This window comes from Notothenia rossii (genome assembly GCF_949606895.1).
Source record: "Notothenia rossii genome assembly, chromosome: 3".
Taxonomy (NCBI): domain Eukaryota; kingdom Metazoa; phylum Chordata; class Actinopteri; order Perciformes; family Nototheniidae; genus Notothenia; species Notothenia rossii.
Window position 1 is genome coordinate 67,396,000 of NC_136901.1, and position 25,879 is coordinate 67,421,878.

The window sequence follows — 25,879 nt, forward strand, 5'->3', positions numbered from 1 at the left end:
ATATTGATTTTAAGATAGCAAAACTAAACAGAGTGCAGACAGACTACTGAAGCCTCCTTTCCACATGAACTTCAACCTCTCTGTGAAGGTCAGGTTTAATGCAGTATGCAGCTTTTTTGCTTCTGTAGACTGTGCTCTTTCATTCCAGTAAAACTCCTCAGAAACCATTAGAAACCAGTATTTGACCAATAAACAAAACAATTGACAAAACTTTGAACTATGAAATATGTTAAACTTTGGTGAGCTTCAGCGGGGTAATGCCATATAGGAGCTCCCTCACAAATACCCAGGGGTTAAATTGGGCTGGAGCTGTCCGGGGCTAAGCCCTGGCACATAGGACGATGCTCTGACGTCATCACCTTCACAGTTTTGTCATATGTTTACAAAAAAGGATATATATGTTAAGGCTTTTCTCGTTCTTAATATAGACTATATTTAGGGTCTATATGTGTTGACTTTACTTTAAAATAGCAGATCTCTGTGACCGGATATAGTTTTGCTTAGACCCCGGCCCACAAGGAGGCATACGGTAAAACGCATACGCAAGCGCAAAAAAGGCTTCCGTTCACACGCATTCGATTCATTAACGTGTCCGTTCACACTAGACCGCTGGAAATGCTGGAAACGATGTAGTACATTTGTCAGGCCTGTAAGTGGCGCTGCTGCCGCCCGAAATACACCAAAAGCAGCGAAGAAGACCCCGCAGCATGGTTGCCATGGTTGCCCTTCTGTTTATTCTCCGCGGTGGACGGCGTGTTCTCCTGCTGTATCTTTCAGGTAGTCCACCAGCAGATGAAAAACACCCACCTCGCCTCTTCCAAGGAACGATGGGACCGAGAGTTTCCGTAAAAAAAATGTTCCGCCGGTCAACATGTCCGTTAAAGTTTAAATCTTCCGTATAAAATTAGAAAAGTGCCGGTCAGAGGTCTTCTTTGTTATTTATTGAGCTTTAAAACAGATTGATAAAGACTCTGTTCTCTGTATAATAATATAAGAATATTTAATAAACGGTCGCTGCCTCTCCTTTCCTCCCCCTCTTCTGACAGCCCAGCAGCAGCAGGAGACGTGGGGAGAGGGAGGCGGGCTATTTCATCGTTATCAGAAAATGATCATATAGAGCACACACGGAGCCGTTGGACCCCCAGAGCGTTGCGTATGCCGGTCTACCCACCTTGGGACCCGTTACCGTAGTCGTTTAGTCCCCCCCCCCCCCCCCCCACACACAGAGCGGAGCAAGGCAATGAAACTTAAAATAATAAGCAGCATTTTACGGCGCGCTATGCATGGGGCCGCCTTGTGGGGTTCCCCGACATGTCGTTTCAGTAAATTAAAGGGTGTTTCAGGTTGTCGTTGCTGTGAACCTTCTTAATACCTTGGAAAATGCAGTTTAATACTTTTTAATAGCCTTAATTTTCGCTAAATTGATTTATCAACTTTTAATACTTTTTAAGACCCCGCGGACACCCTGCATAAACTGTGACTATTTTGCTAGCGATAACGTTAACCAGCAACCAAGCTAAGGTTAACTAGCTCTCATTTAGCTACACTGAATACATCTGGCATTGGTTGTGTCAAAGGTTAAAAAGTAAATGTACTCAAGGCAAACGGGCAAATTACACAAATTACCTGCCAGATTAACCTATAAATGGGAGTGTAGATTAATTAGCGGGAGTTATCCGCTCAAGAGTATTTTGCAACGCTATGCTCACTGTGAGTTTAAGAGAGGCAGGGCAGTCAGACGTGTACATATGTCACATCCTTTGGAGTCCTGTTTAAGATAATTGAAGTGTATAAACTGCGTTAAAATCACACATTGCCAAAACCAAGTAATTGATACACGTACATTTTAACTAACAGTTCCTCTGAATTGATTGTTTCACATCTTTGTGCTCCGTTCTCATACACCAAGCTACTTTCAATTCCCCCCCCAAACGACATGTTGTGAGCTGACGTATCCTCCTTATGATTGCACTCTGCAATGATCCACTATAGCGTGACCGTCGAATCACAATGGTGCCCAGGAGAGCGACCCAAAGCTGTGAAATTCTGTCTGTAGGAGGCCTCTTATCACAAATCACCTGTCCTTCAGATGCGTTTGGATCGGAATGACGCACGTTCTACGCAACACAGCAGCATCATGTATATGCTCGATAAATACGGTCCGTGAGGTGTGAGACTAAAAGGGAAAAGGGGGATGAGAGGGCTAAATGTGTGTGTGTATGTGTGTGTGTGTGTGTGTGTGTGTGTGTGTGTGTGTGTGTGTGTGTGTGTGTGTGTGAGTGTGTGTGTGTGTGTGTGTGTGTGTGTGTGTGTGTGTGTGTGTGTGTGTGTGTGTGTGTGTGTGTGTGTGTGTGTGTGTGTGTGTGTGTGTGCTACAGAAGGGAATATGTGCAGAGGCGGCATCAGGTGGTCCCCTTCTCCACTGAGTAATTGAAGAGACCTACAGGATAATGAAACAATAGGAGTAGGACTCCCTCCTTACTCCCAACTTGGCTGCTCCCAATTCACAACAATGATAATTCATAGGCACAAGAGAAGATGCGGGTGTCTTTTTTCATCTGGGGGGGACTTGTGTGATAGCAGGTAGTGGCCCCGTCATCCTCCATCATCTATTTACACACACTATAGGCTTGCATGCGCCGGTTGGAAGCATGTGGCTCACTGGGAGTGAAAGAGAGTGTGTGAACTAATAGGTTCTGTATCCGCGTCTCACAGACCTCAGAGCCACTCTTGTCCACTCGGGGTTTCCATAGAGACAGAGATGGGCAGCACGGTGGGCGCGAAGAGCATGACGGAAGACAGGGAAGACCCACACACCAAATGAGGGGGTGAGAGATTAAAAAACAAGCAAAGAAAAAAGAGGTGGGCGAAGTAAAAAGAAAGATGTTGATGGGAGAGAGATGGATGGATAAGAAAATGTAGAGAGGAGAAGAAAAAGGACAGAGTGAGAAGAGGGCGAGGTTAGCAAGCCGAGAGGGGCAGGGGAGTTTATGGGGAGAGCGTGGGAGGATGTCAGGCCTTCAGTCACAGGGGAGTCACTGTGAGGTGGCTGCAGTGACGCCTGCAATGATGTTAGAGAAGCAGCACATGCACACATGTATGAGCGTGTGCACATACACACAGCGGCATGCACATCAATTTTCCTAATGGCCTGCCCACCCGTCCACCGTCAACAAACAGTTTTCAGTCTCACTAAGACAAAAAGAGAACATCACCCACACATGCTCTGGACAATACATTTAATTCCTCTGAATCATTTTCAAAAGAAGTATTTCTTCAGATTTCCAAATAGATTTATACCTCCTAGTTAAAAAAGGAAAGGTTTGTAGGCAGCCTCTGAAGTATAAATGAAAATCATTAGCAGAGGCTTAAGGCATGAAACATGTTGCTCTGTCTAAAGTGTGAATGTAGGTAATTATGGCTGCTGGCCAATCTCTATTCATCTTGTTGTCAAAATGAATTCCTCTGTAACTTTCTATCGATTAGCAGCCCCCTGCAACTCTCACCTGGGAGTAATGTTTATTGAATGCCCAGACACTGGTCCTGCTATTATAAAGCACTTAGTAGCACACACAGAATATAAAACATAATCATTTGTGAGGGCTTTATGCTTCCTAACAGACAGCATTTCTCCATAGTATTCACCATTCATCTTTTCATTTACTACAGCCTCCTCCTCACCCTCCTTAACCCGCACCACCCACGCCCTCGACTTTTCTCACCCCCCTGCCCGCTGTGTGCCTCCCACCCATCTTCCCCCTTGACTGCTATGACTCATTCCTCTTCCAGCAGAGGGTACAACAGGATAAAGACCGTGATGAAAAACAGCCAAGAAAACCACTTAACTTAAAGAACTAGAACAATTGGCAAGGCAAAGTAGCTGCTGCGTCTTTAGTTCCAGTGCCACCCACCACACACACACACACACACGCAGACACTCACACACACACACACGCACGTACACACACACACACACACACACACACACACACACACACACACACACACACACACACACACACACACACACACACGCACACACACACACACACACACACACACACACACACACACGCACACGCACACACATACACACACACACACACACACACACACACCCTCCATCAGAAATACACACACTGCCTCCACATTGTAATTGATGCACTCTTATTTTATTTGCTAACAGCAAAACTTTGAATGCAGCGAGGAGTGTTTCAAAAATAGTTTTTCATTTCTCTAGATAGAAGTCTGTGTCGTCATGACTCAGTGACATGGATGGATGGTTTCTTAAAGGCAAACTTGCCAAATGCACGCCGTACATGGAGCCTGATTCAGTAAACCTTGAGGGATTGAACCTGTCGATCAAATCACTCTGTTATTCCACTCAACACATCTGTGCTATTTTGAGACTGAAATTGTACCACCATTACTTGAACTCTTCTTGCATCAAAAGACATTATGCAGTGTTGCAGATTATAGGGGTAGACGATCGTGTGCTTCCTGTCTGTCTCTTTGGTATTAAGTCCATTCAAGAACATTTGGGTCACAGAGACCTTACTTTAATAACAATGCAAACTAGATGCAGCGAAATAATGGATCATAATGTAAGCCATGGGACAAAGAGACAAGCTTACATAACAAACGACCAATCAGGCAGACAGGAAGGCACGTTTACAAAAAAAGTGAGGGGCACTGTAGATGCTGGTTTAGAAGAATACCATTGTTTTACCTCACACAGCAGCATAGGCCACTTTCTGCATAGTTAAAGCTTAATAAGCTCTGAATAAAGTGAAGGTTATTGTTTTATATTGGCATTCCATCTGGTTGGCATAGAAAATGACATTATTTCCCATGAACTATTGAGCTTTTAGGAAAATTATCAACGTTTTCTTGGCTTGAGACTTCACATTTTCTAACATTAAGGCCGCTTTTTAAACTTTAGATTTCCCATTGCTGGAGAAGTTGATGTTTACCATTTATGTTCTAGTAATCAAAGAGGATATTCAGATGCATCATGGTAAACGTAGGATCCAGCGTCACAGTGCCTGACCCATAACTTAAGATCAGCACATCTCTACATCTGTTGCTTTGATTGTGACCATTCATTTTAAAAGATTTTCTTCTCAAGCCCAAACTCATTGTGGAGTTGCTAAAATAAATTGCTGCAAAAAAACGAAAGTGGTTAACAGAAGGAGAAACGTAGATTTACTTAAGTAGTACTGCATTGAAGTACAACTTTGAGGTTTGGGTGGCGTGTGACGTAGTGGGTTGTCCATAGGTGTTCGGATCAGGGGGTCACAGGTTCAAACCCCACTGCAGTCAGCATGTCGTTGTGTCCCTGGGCAAGACACTTCACCCCAAATTGCTCCTGTGGGGATTGTCCACATACAGTATGAGTATGTAAGTCGCTTTGGATAAAAGCGTCTAAACAAGTAACATGTAGTATAATGTAATGAGGTACCTTTGTTTAAGTATATGTGACTTCGAAAGGATACATTGTACTGCATTACATGTATCTGATTGTTGGCATAAATTGCTTTAAAGACAAAAAAAAAGAAAAATTGACATGAAAAACCTAGCATAAGCCTGTAAACACAATGATTAGTGAACATTAAACTAATATTTCCAAACCTTTGGGCCTGCAACCTATGCCTCAGTTTAGCTCTCTGTTTAACATATATATGAGTTGTGAGCAGTTCAACCAAAATTCTATATTTCCTCTTTAAACTTCTCGGATTGCCTCTTGGATCCTTAGCCAATGTTTCATAAAAAAGCCAAATACTCTAAATAATTTAATATTTATACACATTTGAGTAGAGGAACTGACTTCTTTTCTACCCAATTAATGATCTCACAACACCCAGAAGTATCTTGTGAGGAACGTCTAGATTATAAAGTAGTTGCAATCTCAACTACAATAAAAGTCAATTTTCTTAATCTAATACGATACTGATAATAATCAACACAAATTGGCATACCTCCCTAACCATATTTGTAGAGTATATTTTGCTTTACTAATGTATGATTTAAATGAAGGACTTTCTAGTGTAGGATTTTGTACTTCTCCTTGTGGCAATTTTACTTGTAGGCTATCAGAAAAGTCAATGTTTTAGTACATCTTCCACCTCTGAGGTATACACATGGACAATATTAATACCATTTCCTGTCTAATATGCCTTGATCCTTAAGAATTATGATGCTACATGTTTACCCCAAAAATAATTACAATTCTCTAATCACTCATTCTAGCAGATATTACATTTGTTCATATGAATGAAAGAAACTAGAGTCTGACATCATCAGCCAGGTCAGAGTTTGTCTGTGTGTCTCTGTATGCGTATGTGTGTATATGTGTGCTGGTTTTTATGTGTATGATTTGTGTGTGGCACTGCTGCTGTTTGCACTGAAGCATGTATTAGCATGGGACAGGTGGAGGAGGGGAGTGTGTGTGTTTCTATCTACACTGATTGACGTCACAGACGCCCACTCATTTCCATCTTGTATGCGTGTGCTGGAGAGAATAGATCCCCATCTGCATCCAGCTCTTCTCCCCCCCCCCCTCTCTCCTCACCTCCCGGTACTTTCTCTTTCTCTCCTTCTCACCCTGCCTCTTCCCATTCACTCGCTCTTGTACATCCCACCCCCGTAGGGTGCAGCCAGCCTCACAGATAAACAAGAATGTTGAACAACACAAACAATTTAAGGCAGCCAGACAGCAACATCCCTCAGAGTGCAGAACCTTGCCACGCAACATCTGGTCACTTCAAGCATCACTGAGGATGGGAGGACATTTCACTCAGGCTTTTAATGTCACACACAACAATGTGTACACTGAAAAAACTGAAACATTGACTTTAATTAAACGTGTTATGTCAACAAATGTCACTTCACTTTATTAGTTTAGTTGAAGCAATAACATTTGGTTGAACCTAATATTTAAACTAACCTTATAAAATCTGTTGACTTGATACATTTAATTAAAGTCAACGTTTCAGTGGATCAGTTGGCAACTTGTGTAAGCATGTGCAAAAGTGTGACATCCTTCTTTTTGAAAACAAATGCTCAGTCGCACATTGGTATCCCTGGTGACGACAGGACATCATTTAAATCACTTCCTCGTGAAAGGTCATCTTTTTACGCAGAAAATCCCCCACCACCATCCCTCTCTCCATGCCACACACCACCCACCGACACTAACGCAGCAGCTCACACCGGAGTAATGTGGACACTGGTTTGGGAACGGATGACTGCGGGGACGAGACAGGGGGGATGGAAGTGCGTGGGATGACAGAATAGGATATGAGCATGTTTAAAAAGAGAAAATGTGCTATTTTAGTCATATCATATTCATAACCCATCTGAGAGTCAGAGGGGACAGAATGAGAGTGCACTCATCCCTTTGTGATTAACAGACAGTGAAAAGTGACTGGCAGATGGTCAGACAGACAAAAATATATACTAATATTGTAATAATTAGCTTTATGATGTTCAAGACTGGAGGGGATGGGGGGGCTGTGTGTCTGCCTCTCAGTATCAAAGCCGTTAACGAGTCAGGGCTGATCACAGGAGACAGCATGAATGGTCGGATCAATGAGAGGAGGAATATCAGAGATGAGGGAAGGTGGCGCGGAGAAGAAAGAGTCTTGGATCCAAAAACTATCTCTCTGATCAATAACATATTTCCATTGATCAACAGATAAGGATGCTGAAATCACAGCTTGAGATTTTTCTTTGTATAAAATACAGGTAAAATAAACAGATAGTACTGACAGAGGATTAAAGTAGACTAAATGTGGATACAAAAGGACATTGATTTTGTTGTTGTTGAAAGCCTGAAGGTATCATTTTGAAGTTTGTTTTCATAATGAAACCTATGATCTGTCTCCTATCATCTGAATACACAGCCTGTTCACTTTGCTGCCCCCTGGCAAAAGAAAAACAGTACGCACTGCTTTTTAGCAAACTTCATTTAAATAGTTTGAACAAGATTACAATACTACATACACAACATAACACATAATACACAAATCAGAAACATAATACATAAATCACATACATAAATACAAAGGAACAGGGCTATTAAAGTGCAGAGGGACAAAGTCCAGTATCAATTAAGGTGGGTATGAATTATTCAAATTACAGACTAAGCACGTGCCATGGCAGTGTCCCCTAAAAATTGTGTTCTGCCTGTTTATTCGTTTACTTTTTAGCATGACTGTATTTGGTACAGTTATACCGTGCCAAATTACCACTGTATCATTATTTAGCTGTAATATGCTGCGGGGAAAGTAGTAACACTTTTAATGTATCAGTTCATAAAATGTAATCTAATATGCAATAGCTCCTCTGTGTTTAGAGTAGATTGTAAGGCAAGGCTGCCATCTAGCGTCGGGGCGGTGCTATAACGCTCCGCATAAACAACCAAAAATATATCGACAAAATGGAGCCCGTCGCTCGGCCATGACAATGCAGGTCAGAGGGGCTGATACTGCTGCACAGATATAGCGGAAGAAAAACAAAACTGCGACATATTCTGTGGAAAATGTCAGCCGTGATTCATAGATAACAGAACCCTAACAAGTGCTCGTTTTTAACAAAAAGGCCTGCTCCTTTGAGTTTGATATGAAATATGAAATAGTAATGTTTTACAATCAATATAGAAGGGATTGCAACACGTTTGAACCTTAAATTTAAAAAAAAATGTTCCCTTGCATATTTTAACACAAATTAAATGAATTTGTGGCAAAGAAAACCTGCATGAACATCCACATTCAACTGTCAATGCTTGAGAACACAAACAAAGCTTAGACAAATAAATAAAAAGTAGACCTGTTCATCAGACAGACACTTTCTCAAGTCTGCTTCTGCCTGCCAGGCTTCTAACACATGCTAATGCACGCAGCTTTGTGAACTAAATATGGAGCTCTCTTTAAGTGAAGCTGATGATGATTGGTGATATTTTGTGAGAGGTGAATGTGGGTCACGGCAGCACTCATGCTTGAGTTCGTGTAGAGTTAAAGGAGAATGTGTAGTGCCTAAAGGGGAACTAAGTGGAAAGATAGTGTCCTTCAGTGGGTGTAAGCCTCCGCACTTCAACTTCCTCTCACATAAAAGGAACAGGCTTGAGTTGAGGCCTTATTACTTGATTTTTTCAGTGATTCACTGCAAAGGTGAATTATTCTTTTAGGGTGGAGAAAGGGGAAGCTAAGTGTCCCAGGAGGACGCGTAGTATTAGAATAGTGTCCCAACCTGACTTTTTCCTGACCTGCCTTCTTCATGGATCTGTAGCAACATATTTGTGGGATACATTCTGGTTGTTTGAATCCTAAACTAAACCTACAGCGAGTTTGGAGGATCAACAACTTCCACTGTTGAATTAGACAACGCTAAATGCCACGTTTAAGAATCTGTATCCCGCAGCAGCTGTGTCAAAGCAAGGTGGTCTACAGTTACATTGCAGTACAAGCATGTTTCATTTTGTCAGGTCACAGCTGCCGTCTGAATCCTGTTTTGCATGTATTAAAGGTCTAATTTAAATGTCTGCATGCAGATTAACACCGAAAAGCTCTTACATTTGGTTAATAATGGAGTGTATTAAAATGTAACTAGAAGTGCAGTTTTAAAGTTACAATGTAGCATTATAATTTAATTTCAAGATGATAGATTTACTTACAAATCACAGGAGTTTAAGTAAGAGCCTGAAGTGGACTTCAAAGGGTTACAAAGAAACCTTTGTTACTTTTTGTATGGTCTATCTGTTGATTTTGAAACAAACTTCAATCGATTTTAATCTTCTGAAGAAAGAAACTCAAGACACATGATATCGAGGAAAATTCCCAGGACTCGTTTTTATTAAGAGAATTTCAGAACATAAGAGAGGGACCAGACACCTGCATTTTGTCAGAGAGGGTTTCCAAATTCGATCGTTTAAAAAAACCAGAGTGTTTTAGAAAAGCTGACATGACAGCGTGGATGGAGCAGGAGCTGTTTCCGCACGCAGTGTCGTCTAGGAGACAGGTCGGAGGCCATCACTGTTCCCGGAATGTTTCACATGTTCGTCTTCCTCTTTCTTATGGACAACACGCTTCAACACGCTTTTTTTTTTAAAACACAATTTCAATGAAAAAAAAAAAACAACAAAAAAGAAAACAGACAGAAGCAAAAGGGAACTCACTGCACATTAGAGGTCTAAAAGAATCACCCACTTTAACATGGCTGAACCGTTAATAAAACATGGATAAAAGGTTGAACTGTAGAGGGAGGAAGGTCTAATCTGTGGCGGGAGAAGAGGGAGGGTGAGGAGAGATCGGGAGAGAGAGGAGAAACACAGGAATACACAACTCACGACATAGCCAATCCGGCAGGGACTCACTTTCTACACCAAACAAGCCTTCAACAATCATGAAATGCCATTTAAAAAAGATTTTAGTGTGTTCATCTTGCTTGCAGACACATGATATGACCACTGCAAATCTGCAAGGCGCTCCATAATCAGCTTTGCTTTTTGTGCTAAAAATCTGTACGGATACTTATAAAATCATTGATAAAAATATTCCTCTGTTAACAATACGCCTTGGAGGGAAACCGTGTGAGAGACTTGGGGGGGGGGGGGGGGGGGGGGCTGGCTGGCTGGCTGGCAGGGGGATTCAGGGGATGGGAGAGGGGGGGGCTTTTAGAGGAGGAGAAGTTTGGGCAGTGGTGCTACTCGGACTTGGCCTCCTCCTTGGCCTCCTCGGGAGCTGCCTCCTCCTGTAAGACAGAACAAGTTTAAAACTTTGAGCCATTTCAAATCGTTACTGTTAGTGTCAGTATAAACTAACGGATGTTTTTCTGAGTCCTCGTACCTCGTTGGTCTTGGCGTCTCCGTTCTCAGAGTGGTTTTCCTCGTTTGCCTCGGCCTCTGCGTTCTCCTTCGCCTTCTTGGTCTTCTTGTCCTCCTTCTTATCGTTCACAGCCTTTTCTTTCTGCAGGGGCAACACAAGACACCTGGTTAGCAGTCAGTTTTTTATATACATTTTAATTCCGGATCAAGGCTAGCATCTCTTACCTTTGCTGCCTTCTTAACCTTTGGTTCCACCTTGGGAGCGTTCGGTCTCTGTGATGAAAGGAAAAGGGATCAAGTAATGGCTACACATTCTTTGCAAAATAATATTTTTTAAGATACTAGAAGACTTAGGCTACCATGACACTTAACTTTTTGGGGGATGAATAGGAATATAGGCTTAAAATATTCCCTTTAGATGTTTAAACTGTTTTTACATTAATATGACTGATCCTAACTGCGTTTATTAGGGAACTTATGCAATGTCAAGTTCCTAAAAGTAATTAGTCTGAGATTATACACAATATTGGTGTTTAGTGTGTACTCTAACAGCCCTGTAAGTTTTACTACCAAAATGACTTTCTAAATTATGTTTATTTTGTATAATAAAGCATTATTTGAGCTCTAAGGGACTTCTGATCACTTTATTTCTACCTCATTAACGACTTACATACTCATGACTAATTAATTGGCTTAATTATGTAAAAATGGCATTTATTTTTATTTTGGTATGGGTAGGAATCAAAATTGTGCACATTAGGAAAAGAAAGCCATTGCTTTAGCTGTTTTTGATTCTTTTAGGGCAAAATATAAATGTTTTACTCATTTTGAGCATTTCCCCTGAATATCATGTTTTTTAACTGAATTTGTTCATGTAAATTAGTTAGTTGACTTTGTATGAGTGCCTTCTTACCGCTGATAGCCGAGCTGATCTCCTCTGAGGCTGAAACAGAACAAAGACTATTATTATGGATCTTTTATTGTGACTTTGACTGTATTCAGGAAACACACATTTAAATGCAATACTAGTGCTTTATTCCTGATAATGCCCCCCCAATTACCAAATAACCATACAAATTCAATTTTAATCACATGTATGAGGTTTAACTTAGGTGCACCCCTTCTTACCTCATCCCTCTCGCCTCCGTCTGTTACCGTTGCCTGAAAAACACAAATACAACAGGTTAAAATCAAATACAAATTAAATAGCATTATTAAGGCAACAAATGGTGTTTAAACTAACAAGAAACAGTTGTTAAAGACTTTGAGCACATATTGCCGATAATTACAGAGCTGCCGAAAAAACTTTTTGGTTTCATGCGAAAACAAAATTTTATGTGAAATATAGGTCATTTTAAAGGCTTACAGCCCATAAATGTGGAGGTACTGCATGATTTCAGTATTCTGCTATGAGAGCTCAGCCATGTGGGTCTCTTGAGCCATATTTTGAGGGCCCAGGCCCTGTTTCTCCCTCTCTCTCCCCCATATATTTCTCTCATTCAATGCATGAAGCTCAGATTTGAAAGCTGGCGCGGGAGTCTTTGAGAAGGGGGAGGGACCTGCTGGCGGCTCACGCGCGCCCCCTCGCGACAGAGCCACGTCATTGCAGCCATTTGGGACCATGAACAAAGAGAGAAAATATACAATGTTATCGAAACGCGACGGCGAGTGTTTGTTTTTGTGGCCAAAATGCAAAGTAAAGGCACAAAAGCATTTTCTGGTGCCACTTTTCGCCGGTTTGGTGGCGAATTGGCGATAAGTGAAGCGTTTGTTCTCGGTAGGTCGGCGACGAAGGTGGACAAGAGCTGCAAAGCATGGCTGCTGCTTGTGCTTTAACTGCATGGAGACCGAAAGAGACTTCTGACTCCCCAAAGGACAGCGGTTCTAACGAGAATACGCGTTTTAAAGGCCGGGTCCGAGCGGGAAAATATTCATTCTAACGCATAAAAAATTTACATTATATCTAGAAAATAGGCAAAAATTAACAGCGAGCAAAAACGGATATACATTACGTTATAATTAAGTAATGTCTCAGAGGGCTGTCTTCATAATCGTTTGCAATGCCTTAAAAGCTGATATACCCCTCAAACTATTTTTATTATTTTCAGAATACGTACCTTTCTCTTGGGCATGTTGATCTCTTGGAGGTTTTCTTACAAATACAACTAAAAACTGTTTTTCTCAGTGGGTTCAGTGCATGTGAAGACGAGTGTCTCCCTTATGCTCGGCAGTGTAGTAAACACACTGGAAAAGAGAGGCGAGTGGTTGAATGGGGGGAGGGGTGCGGCTAAGGGCATGATTGATAGGCTCTCAGCCAATCAAGTGACGCCATTCGGGGCTGCAGAACACTTGGAATTTTGGAGCCGGCGATGTTCTGAGGTCTGCGCGAATGGCTTCTTGCAGGGAGAGAAGGGAGGAAGCCTGCAAGACTGAAAGGACATATTGCCACCATACGAGTGTGTTCAATTACAGTAAGAAAAGAGGCCTGGCAGAGAACCTGTCCGCCCCGCCATACATGCCCCCTCGGCAGGCAACATGCCCGAGTGTAAGCCATTCATCCCCGCTGGCTTATCTTAAAACTACCCCTCATATCTGCTGCGGTCAGCGAGGAGAAAATTCACCTCAAATTCACTTGGTGTTTGAGTCCAATATGGCGCCCACTCCTCTTCGACACATTTTTTTTTGTTTGTCAGTCGGCTTTCCTAAATTCGTTTCAGAGAAAAGCCTCGCGACGTCTGCCTGTGACGCCTGCAGGGGGCCCACAAAGCCCGTCTAATGTTATGGCTGCTCGAGAAGGACATTAAGAAGGCTGTGCTGCTACACTAAAGCACCCAGAAAGTGCTCAAAATCACTGCAGATGTCATGTTGTTATTGACATAACATCCACCTATTAACACGACTTAATAGTACACGTGCAACTGGGCACACGTGCACGGTTAAAAAAGGGACAATAGCCAATAATGTCTGGCTTGCAGACAATGGGGTCGGTACTGAAATATTCAGACAATATAACCCTTTTGTCTTGCCATAATGATAGGCCCGTTGCCCCCCTGCGTGTGCGTGAACGCGTCTCAGAGTGCGTGTTTTCGCTCCACACAGAGAGAGAGAGAGGGACTAGAAGGGGCGGGGAGGCACAGTAGAGGCGGAGGAGGAATGCGAAGCTCCATCCAGTGCTGAGACCAGGAGCATTTGCGCAGATAGCCTGCGCTGCCTTCATCAGACACACAGCATTTCACACGGGGAAGTTTGTTGTTGTTATTTTTTTGTCCCCGTCGTCGATCAATCTGCCTGCAAAGTTTCTGCGAGGAGAAGGATCAACCAACCGCTGCTAACCGGACTCGTGTCAGCAGCACCAGGGATTTACCATGGTGATCAAAGTGTACATAGCATCGTCCTCCGGATCCACTTCGGTAAGGCATTATAATACTAGCATTGCTTTTTATAAATGTGCTGTTTCAGCTGGATTCACCTGCAGCATCCAGTGCTTGTTAGACAATAGAAAAGGGAGCTAAACTTTTATTGAGCTCACTTATTAATGTCCATGCAGCTGTCATCCTCTCCATCTGGAGTAGTCTGACTCCTCATGCTGCCAAATTTTGAACACAGATGGGCTTTCCACCTCTCTCTCTTGTTCCCCCTTTAACTTTGTCACAGAGAAAGAGACAAAGAGGAAGTTTGATGCTGCTAACTGAATAGAGAAAACCTCTCGCTGTTTGTCACAGGGTTTACTGAATTCACAGCTCTGGGTTTTTGCAGCTGAAAGCAGGCTGACAAACAGGAATGGCATGCAGTTAAAAATCCATAAAATGTACTTAAAAGGTCCTGTCCAGTCCCCTGATACCAGGATAGGCTGGTTCACAGTCTGTGTGTCTGATCGGAGGACACACATACATATATGTCGCATTCACTGTCCTGCAGCCCCATCAGCTTCAATATTGCAAGTTTATTCCAGAGTGGAGAGGAATGACAGTGATGCAATTCCCCAGGGCCACTTCTTAAAACATGCAGCTGCAGCCCAGGACACTTAAGCTCTATTTAGGACTTGTTGGAGGTCTTGATTTGTAGGAATTGGCTATTTACTACTATAAAAGTGTAGTAAATGGCCCTATCCTACTATAATAGTGCACACATTTAGTCTTGCATTTTTTTTCTCCCACAGCTAACACAACAATTCTTATCTTAATCAGCAATATTATTAGCAGCAGATTAGTGCGTCATAGTGCAAAGTAAAAAGTGATGGAAATGGCTATATAATATATATTTATATATATATATAAGATATAACAGCCTTTCGATCCAAATCACTTCGTTAAAAGTCTGTGAGGTTACATTCAGGATGATTTACCCTCATTGGGCAGCTTGTCTTTGCAGCTCACATTCAGAGGAAGTAATCAAGCATGAAGCCAGTTTTCAGTTGGACAGCTCTGAGTGACTTTATTGCCCTTACAGTAAATGACATTTGCAAAAGTTCAGCAGCAGCAACATCAGCCTTACAGGACGGGAGCTTCCTGTAAAGACAGAGCGGTCTCAGGGACGCATCGCTGTGATGGAGCCTGTCTGGGAAAAAGGCATTACCTCTCATTGATCTGTGTTAAGTAGAGTCTTAGAACAACTGGACATATTTATGTCCTTGTAAAAGATGAAGAGAAACACACTCATATCTTCCTCTCCAGATCTTCTTTTAGAGTTGGCAAAAAAACAATAGCATTACTGATTAAAGTAAAGTGCCATAAAAAGATTGTGACTTTGCTATGATGACATATTTCGTAGGTCCAACATAGATATAGGATATGCTGTCACTTTGTAGAGTTTATTTTAATTACTCCATGTCTGATTTAAATACAGTCTTTATATTATTATCTCTCTCAATGCAATGCCTGATTTTGATGTGGTCCATTAAAAAGAGATATTCAGACTAGCAAAAAAGCAAAACAATGTGATTGCATTCCACTATCTACCAGTGTGCTGATACATGAATCACTCCAATGTAGTTCGGCATGTGAATGGAACAAGAGCCAAAACAGACAAGTAGGAGTATTTCAAAAAGCTACGTTCAAAGTCTTCGCTCCACTGAGGAAATGATTGCAGGTCACAGAGAGACACAGTGTAAAATTTGCCAGAGGGAAGTATCAGATTTAGCCCTTGACAAGTTAAAAAAAAGTCAGCATTATTCAGGCACATTGTATGTATTTTCCGAAGATATAAAGTTCGGTTCAATGTCAGTGTATTTTTTTATCCATTGTTGGTATTGATTTTAAGCAGAAAAGGATCCATATGACAGCCAAACGTAGTGTTTTAAGGTTTAATTGATTACATTTATAATACAAGACAACCAAAGCTGATTTGAAGAGGGTGTGTTCTAACGCACATAGGTTTAATAGACAGAAGTACAGTATGGAAATTACAGAAAATAAAGAAGTTAGACGAGTTCTGTCAACATGATTGCACCTCAACAATTCCCCTTTGTATCAATGGTTAATATATCAGGTCAGTCCAATTTCATATTCCTGGAATATGCTATCTTTGTGAAGCTTTGATGCTGTATTTTTGGAAATAAATATGTAATGAGAAGCAGAACTTTTGAGTCACCAGGAGAAATGGTGTTGTGACTCGCTGTGAATTCTCCAGAGAGACTTCTAGGGTTACCGTCAATGGCTTTGTAAAGATAAGGGCATGCATGGTATCTGCTTCATATGCTGCATTTTAACTGCATGGAACAGTTCAGCTCTGATCAACTCAACTGTCTTTCTTTGGTTTCCCGCATTAGCATAAGATGTGGATAAGAACTGCTGCGCATTTAAAGTCCAAGCTAGCTTAGCCGATACTAGAAGTAAGAGCAAACCACTGATTGGTCAGAAACTCATCATCAAGGCAACACAGGACATCCTGCACAAACCCGCGACTTGTAACTAGCCAAGCTACCATCAATAGCGAATGCAACTTTTATTTTTCACTCGGCCCAATAGAAATTATATAATGTATCTAGTGAAGTGTTCAAAATGATGTCACAGCAGTTTCGAGCAGCATCACTTTAGCAATCAGCTGATCACCCCACCTATACTGAAGAAAAGCACCTGGTACTTTTAGTGAGTCCGAGCACAGGTGTACCACACAGTTAAAACAGGGCATTAGGTTACATTGAGGCCATGTTTGAATAACAATATGTAAATAAACACATGTACCAATGCATCTCAACTGTGGAGCACTAATGGAAAAGAGCCAAAAACCTTTGCCATCACCAGAACATATTTACTGCTCCATTTCCCTTTATGTGCCGCAGCAACACAAATGTCCTCATTGCCACGATAAATGTACTAAGAAACGGCAACAGCTTTTTATGGCTATAAAGCATTGTTTATGCCCAACTCTACTGCGCTCTGTTAAAGATTTACTGTTCTTCTTCCACTGTACTGATGACATCAGGGCCTGTAAGTCAGGCTTTAGTCAGTGAGTGTGTTAGTCTGTATAAATGGTTATTTTCTTGCCTTTTAGCAGTTAAGGAAAACCAGCCAAAGCAACAGTGTAAGGCTCTTTTGTAATAATGTTGTAATGCTGCCTGTGCTCTAGATTGGGTGGAGGCTTCTGTTGCTGCTTAAATTCCACTGAGCGTTGATCTTGATATAATCAAGACAAAACCTTTATCCCTACCAAACAGCCTTGCCTGGAGTTGAATCGTGTTTCCTGAAACAAGAAAGTAGATTTTCCTACATTAAAACATTGGACACTCATGCCAATGCCATTAGAAAAGTCATTTTGTCTACAAAGAATGCTTGATAAATTAAGTTTAAGTGTCTTTTCCTTTATGTGTAACTGATTTGCACATGGAGTGACGCCCTCTCAGCCCTGGTCTGGCGGAAACACTGCCCCATGCCATGGTCGACAAGGCTGATTGAATTAGTCTCCACTGTATTGATCCAAGCCTGTGCTGTAGATACAGTGCATCCAATCAATGCCTGCCATTGTCTGGCAGCTGTTAAAGCCAGAGTTCTACTATTTATACAGGGATTTATCAACTCCCGAGCTGATCTCATGGCCCTGCCACAGCTCACATGATGATGATGATGAGGATGATGATTTCATTTCATTTCATTTCAAACCTTTATTTATGCAGGTGAATCCCATTGAGGTCATTGATCTCTTTTTCAAGGTTGACCTGCTGCAAGTAGGTTCCACATGAATACATATAAACATAACAGAAAAAAAGGACATACTTTTACAGCGACTACAGTTTACATAGCTAGTAACATTTACAGGTTCCAACAGTTTCCGATTGGATAGCATCTATCCTTGCTTCAAAAACATTTAGTGGAACCAAATTCCTCAGCTTCCATTCCTTTTGCAGACTGTTCCAAGTTAGCGGAGCTGCGCATCTAAAAGCTATCTTCCCTAAGATAGTCCTAGCAGTTGGCACATTTAATAAAATCACAGCATTCGATCTCAGGCAGTAGCCCCTTACAATTCGTCGTAAGATCAGGGAGCAGATGTAGGATGGAAGTTTCCCTAACATGGCTTTGTATATGAAAATGTACCGGTGGCTGAGCCTCCGTACAGTTAGCGAAGGCAAACCAGCCCTTGCATACAGGGTACAGTGATGGGTTAATGCTTTACAGTGTCACCAATCTCAGTGCGCTGTGATCCGCAGCATCTAACTTGACCAGGCAATTGGCAGGTGCATTCATATAGATCAGATCACCATAGTCCAGTACAGGTAAAAAGGTCACAGTGACTAGCCTCTTCCTGGCTTCAAGTGAGAAACAGGACTTGTTCCTGTAAAAGAAACCTAGCCTAACCCTCAGTTTTTAATCATGATCATGATGATGATGATGATGATGATGATGATGACGATGACGATGACAATGTGGAATTTAAACCAAAGAACGTGTGCAGCAGATTTCCTCTTCAGATCTGTGTTCTTTGTTTGTTTGCCTACTAGGATAAGGATCCATGCAACAATAGATATGTTTAACTGCAACAATATCTATTACTTTTTTCTTACTGATGTTTAATTACTCATTTTGAATAGTAACTGTATTGAGGAATTGAGGAATTGTTCATTTATTTATTATCAAATGTAATGGCAATCTACGGTTGTTGAGCATTCTGGATCAAAGTAGCCTACTGACCAACCATTGTCATCCACAGAGCCTGGCTAGCATGGCAAACACAGAAGGGTTTCTGATGGTTCCATGCCAAACAAAACCTACACCACAGAGACACAGTGTACTCAATATCAGTATATATTTGCATACCAGGGCAAGCCATTTAGGTATTGTGAGCATGGATTCAGTAAATAGAAACCTGAGGCCTACAGGCTCTGCCTTTGGAAATGGAAACATTCAAAAATACTTCCTCAAAGGGCTTTTTAAGCTCGCTTCAGTTTTTTTTCTGTCACTTTTTAAAGATGTGTTAATTTGCTTAACCACATTTTTAAACACCTTTTCCAAATAAGTTCTGATGGAGAGACATTGACCTAACATGATTGATCAGTGGTTTCAATCAATTCGTCTTTGCCCTGGAGATCATCAAACATGGCCAATATTACATGCCTTGTTTTGTTTCGGACAACTGCTGACGAAAAAAACGCTTTGCATAGCTAAGGTTATGTGCTCCAAAACAGTTTTGTAAACATGCTGAATTTGCATTTCTTTTTTGTGACATTGCAAAAGTCCACCTGAAATTAGCTGGACAAGTAAATGGAAACACCAACCTGGCTCATCTCCCTCACTCTCTTTTTTTCTTCTTCTAGCATTCCAGAAAGAGGGATAAGGAGTGACTAATACAGGGCAACAGGAGAAGATTAGTTGTTTATTGACACACCCAAAGACAGTGGAAGGCTTAAGTCTTCTTCCATATTCAAAATCACCAAAGGCTTAACCTAAGACACCAGAGAGCCATTCACAAGGGAGTAGGGGGCAAAGCTGGGAACTCTCACTGTGCAATTACAGTTAGGGGCCAGCTCGCCCTACAAATTCATTTTACTTGGCAACAATCCAGGCTTTCAGGGCAATGGCCAGAGTGCACACAAAGAAAGGAAAAGGGAGAAAGTGGAACCGTTTTGCTTGTCTTTTGAGGATAGTCAGTTTATTGTTGTTTTGGGTACCAACGTCATGTGTACAAAATGGAAAAAGAGATGATTGTCTGTGTTCAGAGAAAGCCAGTGAAAGTGATTCTAAACTCTTGACGTCCTACTCTGTTGCTCCGTCCCGCGATGGTTTACAGAGCAGGTGGACAAAGAGCTTGTTTTAGGACTTTGGCCAAGGGAGTGCAACTAAACGATTCAAACTGCACCAAGGCTAATCTGCCAGCAACGTCAGCGCCCTCATTTCCATGCTTAAGTGTTGTTTCAGCTGAATATTAACTCATCCACCTGTCTCTTCTGCAACATAAAGCGGGAGGAGCCATGACGTGGAGGTGTCTGGACTGACAAGAAGACAATAAATTGATTATAAACCAGATAACCTTGTTGTGCTTTTACCATGAGGTTTTAGGTGTGTGTGTGTGTGTGTGTGTGTGTGTGTGTGTGTGTGTGTGTGTGTGTGTGTGTGTGTGTGTGTGTGTGTGTGTGTGTGTGTGTGTGTGTGTGTGTGTGTGTGTGTGTGTGTGTGTGTGTGTGTGTGTGTGTGTGTGTGTGTGTGTGTGTGTGTGTGCAGCTGAGGCTGGTGGTTGTGTGTCTCCGTGCAGCAGGCCTTATTTGGCTCGTGTTTGACCAGTTACCTCCTCTCAAGTCCCGGAGGAGCTCTTGCTTCCGTGTGGCCTTGTAGGGCCATCCTCCCTCTTACACACACCCACGGAGATCTCATTGGACTGCTGTTTCATACACTTCATAACACACACACATCCATTAAGATAGAGGCAGAAGCAGGAAGAACACATCCAGACAAGCACGCATTTCTATCCAGTCTGTGGCTTTTTTTAATTGCCTTACTGTTTTTACTGTCTGTATGTGGGTTACTCTGGGACACACCTAGAAATAACAGAGAACCCATATCGTGTCATACTTGATACCTTTTTACTTCCTGTTGGTGACAGTTGGTGTTTTGCATCCTCTTACATGACAAGCGTGTGGTTTTGCAGATTAGACTACTTTTAAAAGTGTCACAAATAGGTGTTCGATAAAGTGTTAAACAAAGTGCTTTGCCAATGCCACAGACCTGCCTTTGTAAGAATGGGGAACCTTCAAAATTAATCACATGAAATCCTTGATAGTAAGAAAGAACTTAACTCTGAAGTGTGAACAGAGTTTCTTTGTGGGAAATAAGCTCACTGTATTCTATAACAATGAAAAGCATGCGGTAAGTTACAAATGCTTTTGATATGGTTGTATTTGTTACTATAAAGTGAGGAGGATGAAGGCAGTCTAATCTTAGGAGTTGCCATCTTCCTCACTATCTGACATTTTTCATGCAGATAAAAGACTAAGCATCTCGGCTTGGCCTTGCCCGAGTTCACCTTCGTCAATTATCTGGTTGTTTCACATCATTCACTTCTCAGTAAACGGGTGGTAACTTAGTAACAGAGTGGCAAGCAACCATTTCTCACTTTTTTGCAGCAGACCGATGACAGTATGGTGAGCAGAGGGCCTTGTGTTTCCTCATATGTCTGAAAGTAAACACTTGTCTAACTGACAACTTCCCCCGTGTCACCCTCTCTCGTCTCCCCCGCACGCAGATAAAAAAGCAGCAGCAGGATGTGAAGGGCTTCCTGGCGGCGAATAAGATCGAATTCGAGGAGTGTGACATCGCGGCGAACGAGGACAACAGGAAGTGGATGAGAGAGAATGTTCCGGAGGAGTCTAGGCCGGCCACGGGGAACCCTCTCCCCCCACAGATATTTAACGAGAGCAAATATTGCGGGGTGAGGCACACATGCATGTGAATGATGAATTACAGAACTAATTTAATATATCACACACAGAACTGTAGTTCATGTTCTCAGTAAACACAAATCTTGCATGGTGGGTTTTGAATGCTTATTCTGAGGTTTAAATATGTTTAAAGTTGCACTAATCAGCAAATTCATATAAACAATAGATTCAATTACTAGAATTGTCATGCAGATATCTTTTTTTTATGGCCTAGAACCTCACTGTTTTTGTCAATTTTAGCAAAAAATAAGTCGGATAAACTCATTTGGATGTATCAAAAATTCAAATGTTTCGCTTTTTTATGATTTTAAGAGCATATTCTCGGCTTGTAGGAATTGGGAATATGTGTTTATGATACTTTTGCCACAGTCTGCAACCTTTTGAGCACCCAAAAATATCACGATCAGTTGTATTTTGCTCCACCCTCTCATGTCACTTCTGGGTGCAAAAAACAAGATTGGGATATCCCAAAAACACAATATGCCGCTGACCAAAACGCCATCTGCGAAGCTTCGAAGTGGTAGTCTATAAACCAGTGGGTTTATACATCTTTTTTATATATAGTCTATTGTTTGGACAGAGGCAGTTGACACATTTCCACCTGCTTCCAGTCTTGGAAATAAAATGAGTGTATTTATCAAAATGTCAAAGTATTTTTGTTAACAAAACTTGAGAAAGGCAATTACACAGCCTTCTCTCTGTGTTGGCAGGTGATCTTTTGTTCCCATTAAAATGACAGAAGTATAAGTGGGATGACTGTAAGTGAAGTTGCAGAATGGGCTTTATAAAATGTCACTGACAAAGAAAACAGCCCCTTTTATCAAGATCTGTTTGTGTGTGTACCGGTATGTGTGTGTGTGGGAGCCAAAGGAGTGAAAACAAAGGAAATGAGAAGGAGTGAGGGATCAGGAATGAAAGAGACAGCAAGCAATTAAACAGTAAACTGGTGAATGTGTTTGCTTGTTTACCGTGGCTAACATTCTCAAAGACAATACCCTCCTATCAGAATCAATACGGAGGCCTTTCCTTGGACAAATACCACAACCCCGACTGATTCTCACAAAGAGTTCTTCATGCATTGCCGCCCAGATTGTCACCCTGAGGCACTGATCCCAGGCCTGCTTCACATTACCATTCCCCAGGTTGGACTTCATCCACTCATCAATCTTCATTTTGAAAACTTCTCTCCGTGTCTTCCTCTGTCTCAGAACTACGAGGCCTTCTTCGATGCCAGAGAGGATAACGCCGTGTATGCGTTTCTGGGTCTGACCGCTCCCCCGGGCTCCAAGGTGAGCTTATGAAGAAAAGAAAAAACACACACACTGATATCTGTCCGCTATTCGAACCGCATTCCTAGAGCCATGTTTCCTGTAACACCGGCTTACCGGCCTAAATATATATTTATCCAACCCAGTGTAATGTCCTTACAGAAACACACATATTACATAATACATCTGTTCCTAGTATCCCTACACCCAGACAGGCGTCCTCACTCCTTCACGCTGGCGCCTCCTCTGTGCCGCAACAGGAACTGCAGGGAGGTGTGCCAGTTACCATAGAAACAGAGGGGGTTTTCCTCTGTGCCGTGGCAGGGGATGTATAAACCAATATCCTCCATTTTAATATAACCCGCTCTCCTTTCTCCCCCTCTGTCTCTGCCACTGTTTTCTCTGTAGGAGGCCGAGGCTCTAGCAAAGAAAGCCCAGCAGTAGCAGCTTTGCGTGGTTTCTACCTGAGACCTGAACCCAGACCTGGACCTGGAACTGATCCAGGACAAAAAAGAAGAAGCAACATTTAAATCGGCGTATAAAAATGTGGACTGTTTTGATCTATTTCACTGTTTTTTTCTATTAATCTGTGTTCAGCTGTGCCTTATCAGTTGTAGTGAGAGGAGGTACTAAAGCAGAGCATTGTGGGTATCTACTAACCACTCTGCTTCCTACAGTTTAACTCAGCCCGTTAAGCCTATTGGCCTAATGACATGTCAATCAACCATAAGCTTGAAGATGTAGCTTAATTTTTGAAGAACACATTATTAGACACAACAACATGTACACACTTTTTAAATTGTAACACAGATTCATAATTTGGACAACAAATAAATTACCCATAAAACATTTCCTAACTTATTTCACCCAACTAGTTAGAATAATTAGAATAAATGGTATCTGTTGACATTGAGTGAGATGCTCCTGCCAATCACCTCATCGCCAAACCTGCAGCACCTTCTGTAAAAGTTCTCCTATACAATCCTAATCTCTCTTTTTATTTACATTATAATGTCTTAATGCTGTTTTATAAGCAGACTTTTTTCTACAAGATGATGTTTGTTTGAAAATTATGCCAACATTAGAAGTCTGCATAAACAGAAGGATGTGAAGCTGAGTTGTTTTGTTTAATTTGTTGTAATGGTTTTTAGGGGAGCTGGATAGCTTTTGTTATGCTATAAGCATCCTGTGTTACCTTGTGTTGGTAGTCCTGTTTTTCATTATGTTCTCTAAAATAAAATAAAATAAGACTTCAAAGGAAAAGCCTGACTTTTGGTACTCTGTAGTGGTTGTTATGAAATTAGTTTTAAACCTTTGTGTAACACACTGATTTATTTTATGTAGGAACATATTTTGACTTCAATTTGGGTTGACTTTGTGTGCTGGCATTCAAGTATTTGCTATGCCAGATTGTATTGTTTTAGAAGGAAAAACACTGTAAGAGAAAGCAGGATTAGTTTTGAAGAAGTCATCGCTCATTGAGTTCATTCTATGTTTGTTTAGTTGCAACACTTTACAGATATTCCCCGGAATGTCTTGTCACTGCTTCTCAGCAGTCTTTTTTTTTTTTTAATAACTTCCCCATTTGAATATGTTTTATTATTACTCAATCACATAATAGGTAAAGTGTTGTGGTTTAACTACAATACATTTTTGTGATTTCATAGTTAACATGAACTAATACTAAATATTCAAGAATACGATTGCATTACAACGCGTACCTTCAAACTGATATCAGAGCATCTTCATTTATGTTGACCTTTTTTGGTTATCCATTTGCAAAATAATGGTTTTAAACATCAGAGCCTGGATTCCAGTTTTGTGGTACAACTTGTATTGCATTTATTGATGTTTTTATATCCAGGTTTTGTAGATTTAACTAAGCCTATACGCTTATCGTAACCAGCACCAGCAACGGAAAAAGGGTCCAATGAGACTTTTTTCACCCCCAATTTGAGGTCTTATGGGTATTTAAGTCAGGTATTATGGTCACAATCAACTATTAAGATCACTTTATTAACTCTGATGTTATTTACAATTGCACACAGTCCCAAAATACACCCATGCTCAAACAGGACTATAGACATGCACTAACGGAGAATGGCAGAGCAAAAAGGATGCCAGTGTGCCGCCGCTTGGGAGCAGTTGGGGGTTGATGCCTTGCTCAAGGGCAGTGGCCAGAAACAATCTGGCACCTCTCCATCTACCAGCTACCACACTCTGTATTTTGATCCAATCTGGACTTGAACCGGCGACCCTTTAGTTACCAAGCATACTCCCTGCAGACGGAGCTACTGCAGCCCCTTTTTCTTCATCTGTAATTCCTATGAAATTAAAGTACTCCGACCTCCACATTCATTTTATTATAAATTGTGTCTACAGTTTGAATGTGCCATTCATTTAAATTCTTTGTCTAACCCTACTAAAATACACATTTTGCTGAGTGAAAATCACAACAGTCTGTATCAACTGGAGTCATGATGTTTCGTTGGCAGCCCTTTGTTGAATGAAGCATCTCTAAGAAAATTGTAGAAGGCCTTTAGCAAACAGCAGCGTCTGCTAGCGTCTGTCAAACTTCTCAGCTGGTTTCACTTAAACAGTCCAATATCTTTCAAAACAGTTGTATTGTTGTGTGGAGCAGAACATTTATTTTTCTTTCCCTACTATTTGAATGCTATCACGACCCCACAGATGTACTCTTCAAAGGGTTCCAACCCCAATGTTTACCTAAAGTAACTCCAATTTTCACACTGTAACATGCTACATTAACACCATTATAAACAAAGTATTAATGTAATACATTATAATATATAAGTCACTAGTTAGAATACTTTAAATGCCTTCAGAAATACATCTCATAATGGAGTATTTTTAGATGTTGTGTTGTTTCTTTGACTTCGTTTGTTCACAATATATGTTCTCTCC

General features: G+C 41.4%; 2 protein-coding genes across 2 annotated transcripts; one reads left to right on the forward strand and one right to left on the reverse strand.

Annotated features, from left to right (window-relative positions):
* Positions 1-9,821: 9,821 nt before the first annotated feature.
* LOC307034404 (uncharacterized protein) lies at positions 9,822-13,098 on the reverse strand. Its single transcript, XM_079673249.1, has 6 exons — positions 12,940-13,098; positions 11,951-11,983; positions 11,736-11,765; positions 11,048-11,095; positions 10,845-10,964; positions 9,822-10,749 (listed from the first exon to the last, which is right to left on the reverse strand). Exons 1-6 carry the CDS (start codon positions 12,952-12,954, stop codon positions 10,702-10,704), a joined length of 294 nt encoding a protein of 97 aa, XP_079529375.1. The 5' UTR covers positions 12,955-13,098; the 3' UTR covers positions 9,822-10,701.
* Positions 13,099-13,949: 851 nt separating this feature from the next.
* On the forward strand, positions 13,950-24,217 carry sh3bgrl (SH3 domain binding glutamate-rich protein like). The gene is made up of 4 exons (XM_079673248.1): positions 13,950-14,232; positions 21,491-21,676; positions 22,895-22,975; positions 23,363-24,217. The coding sequence occupies exons 1-4, from the start codon at positions 14,188-14,190 to the stop codon at positions 23,396-23,398; spliced, it is 348 nt and encodes a 115-aa protein (XP_079529374.1). The 5' UTR covers positions 13,950-14,187; the 3' UTR covers positions 23,399-24,217.
* Positions 24,218-25,879: the final 1,662 nt, after the last annotated feature.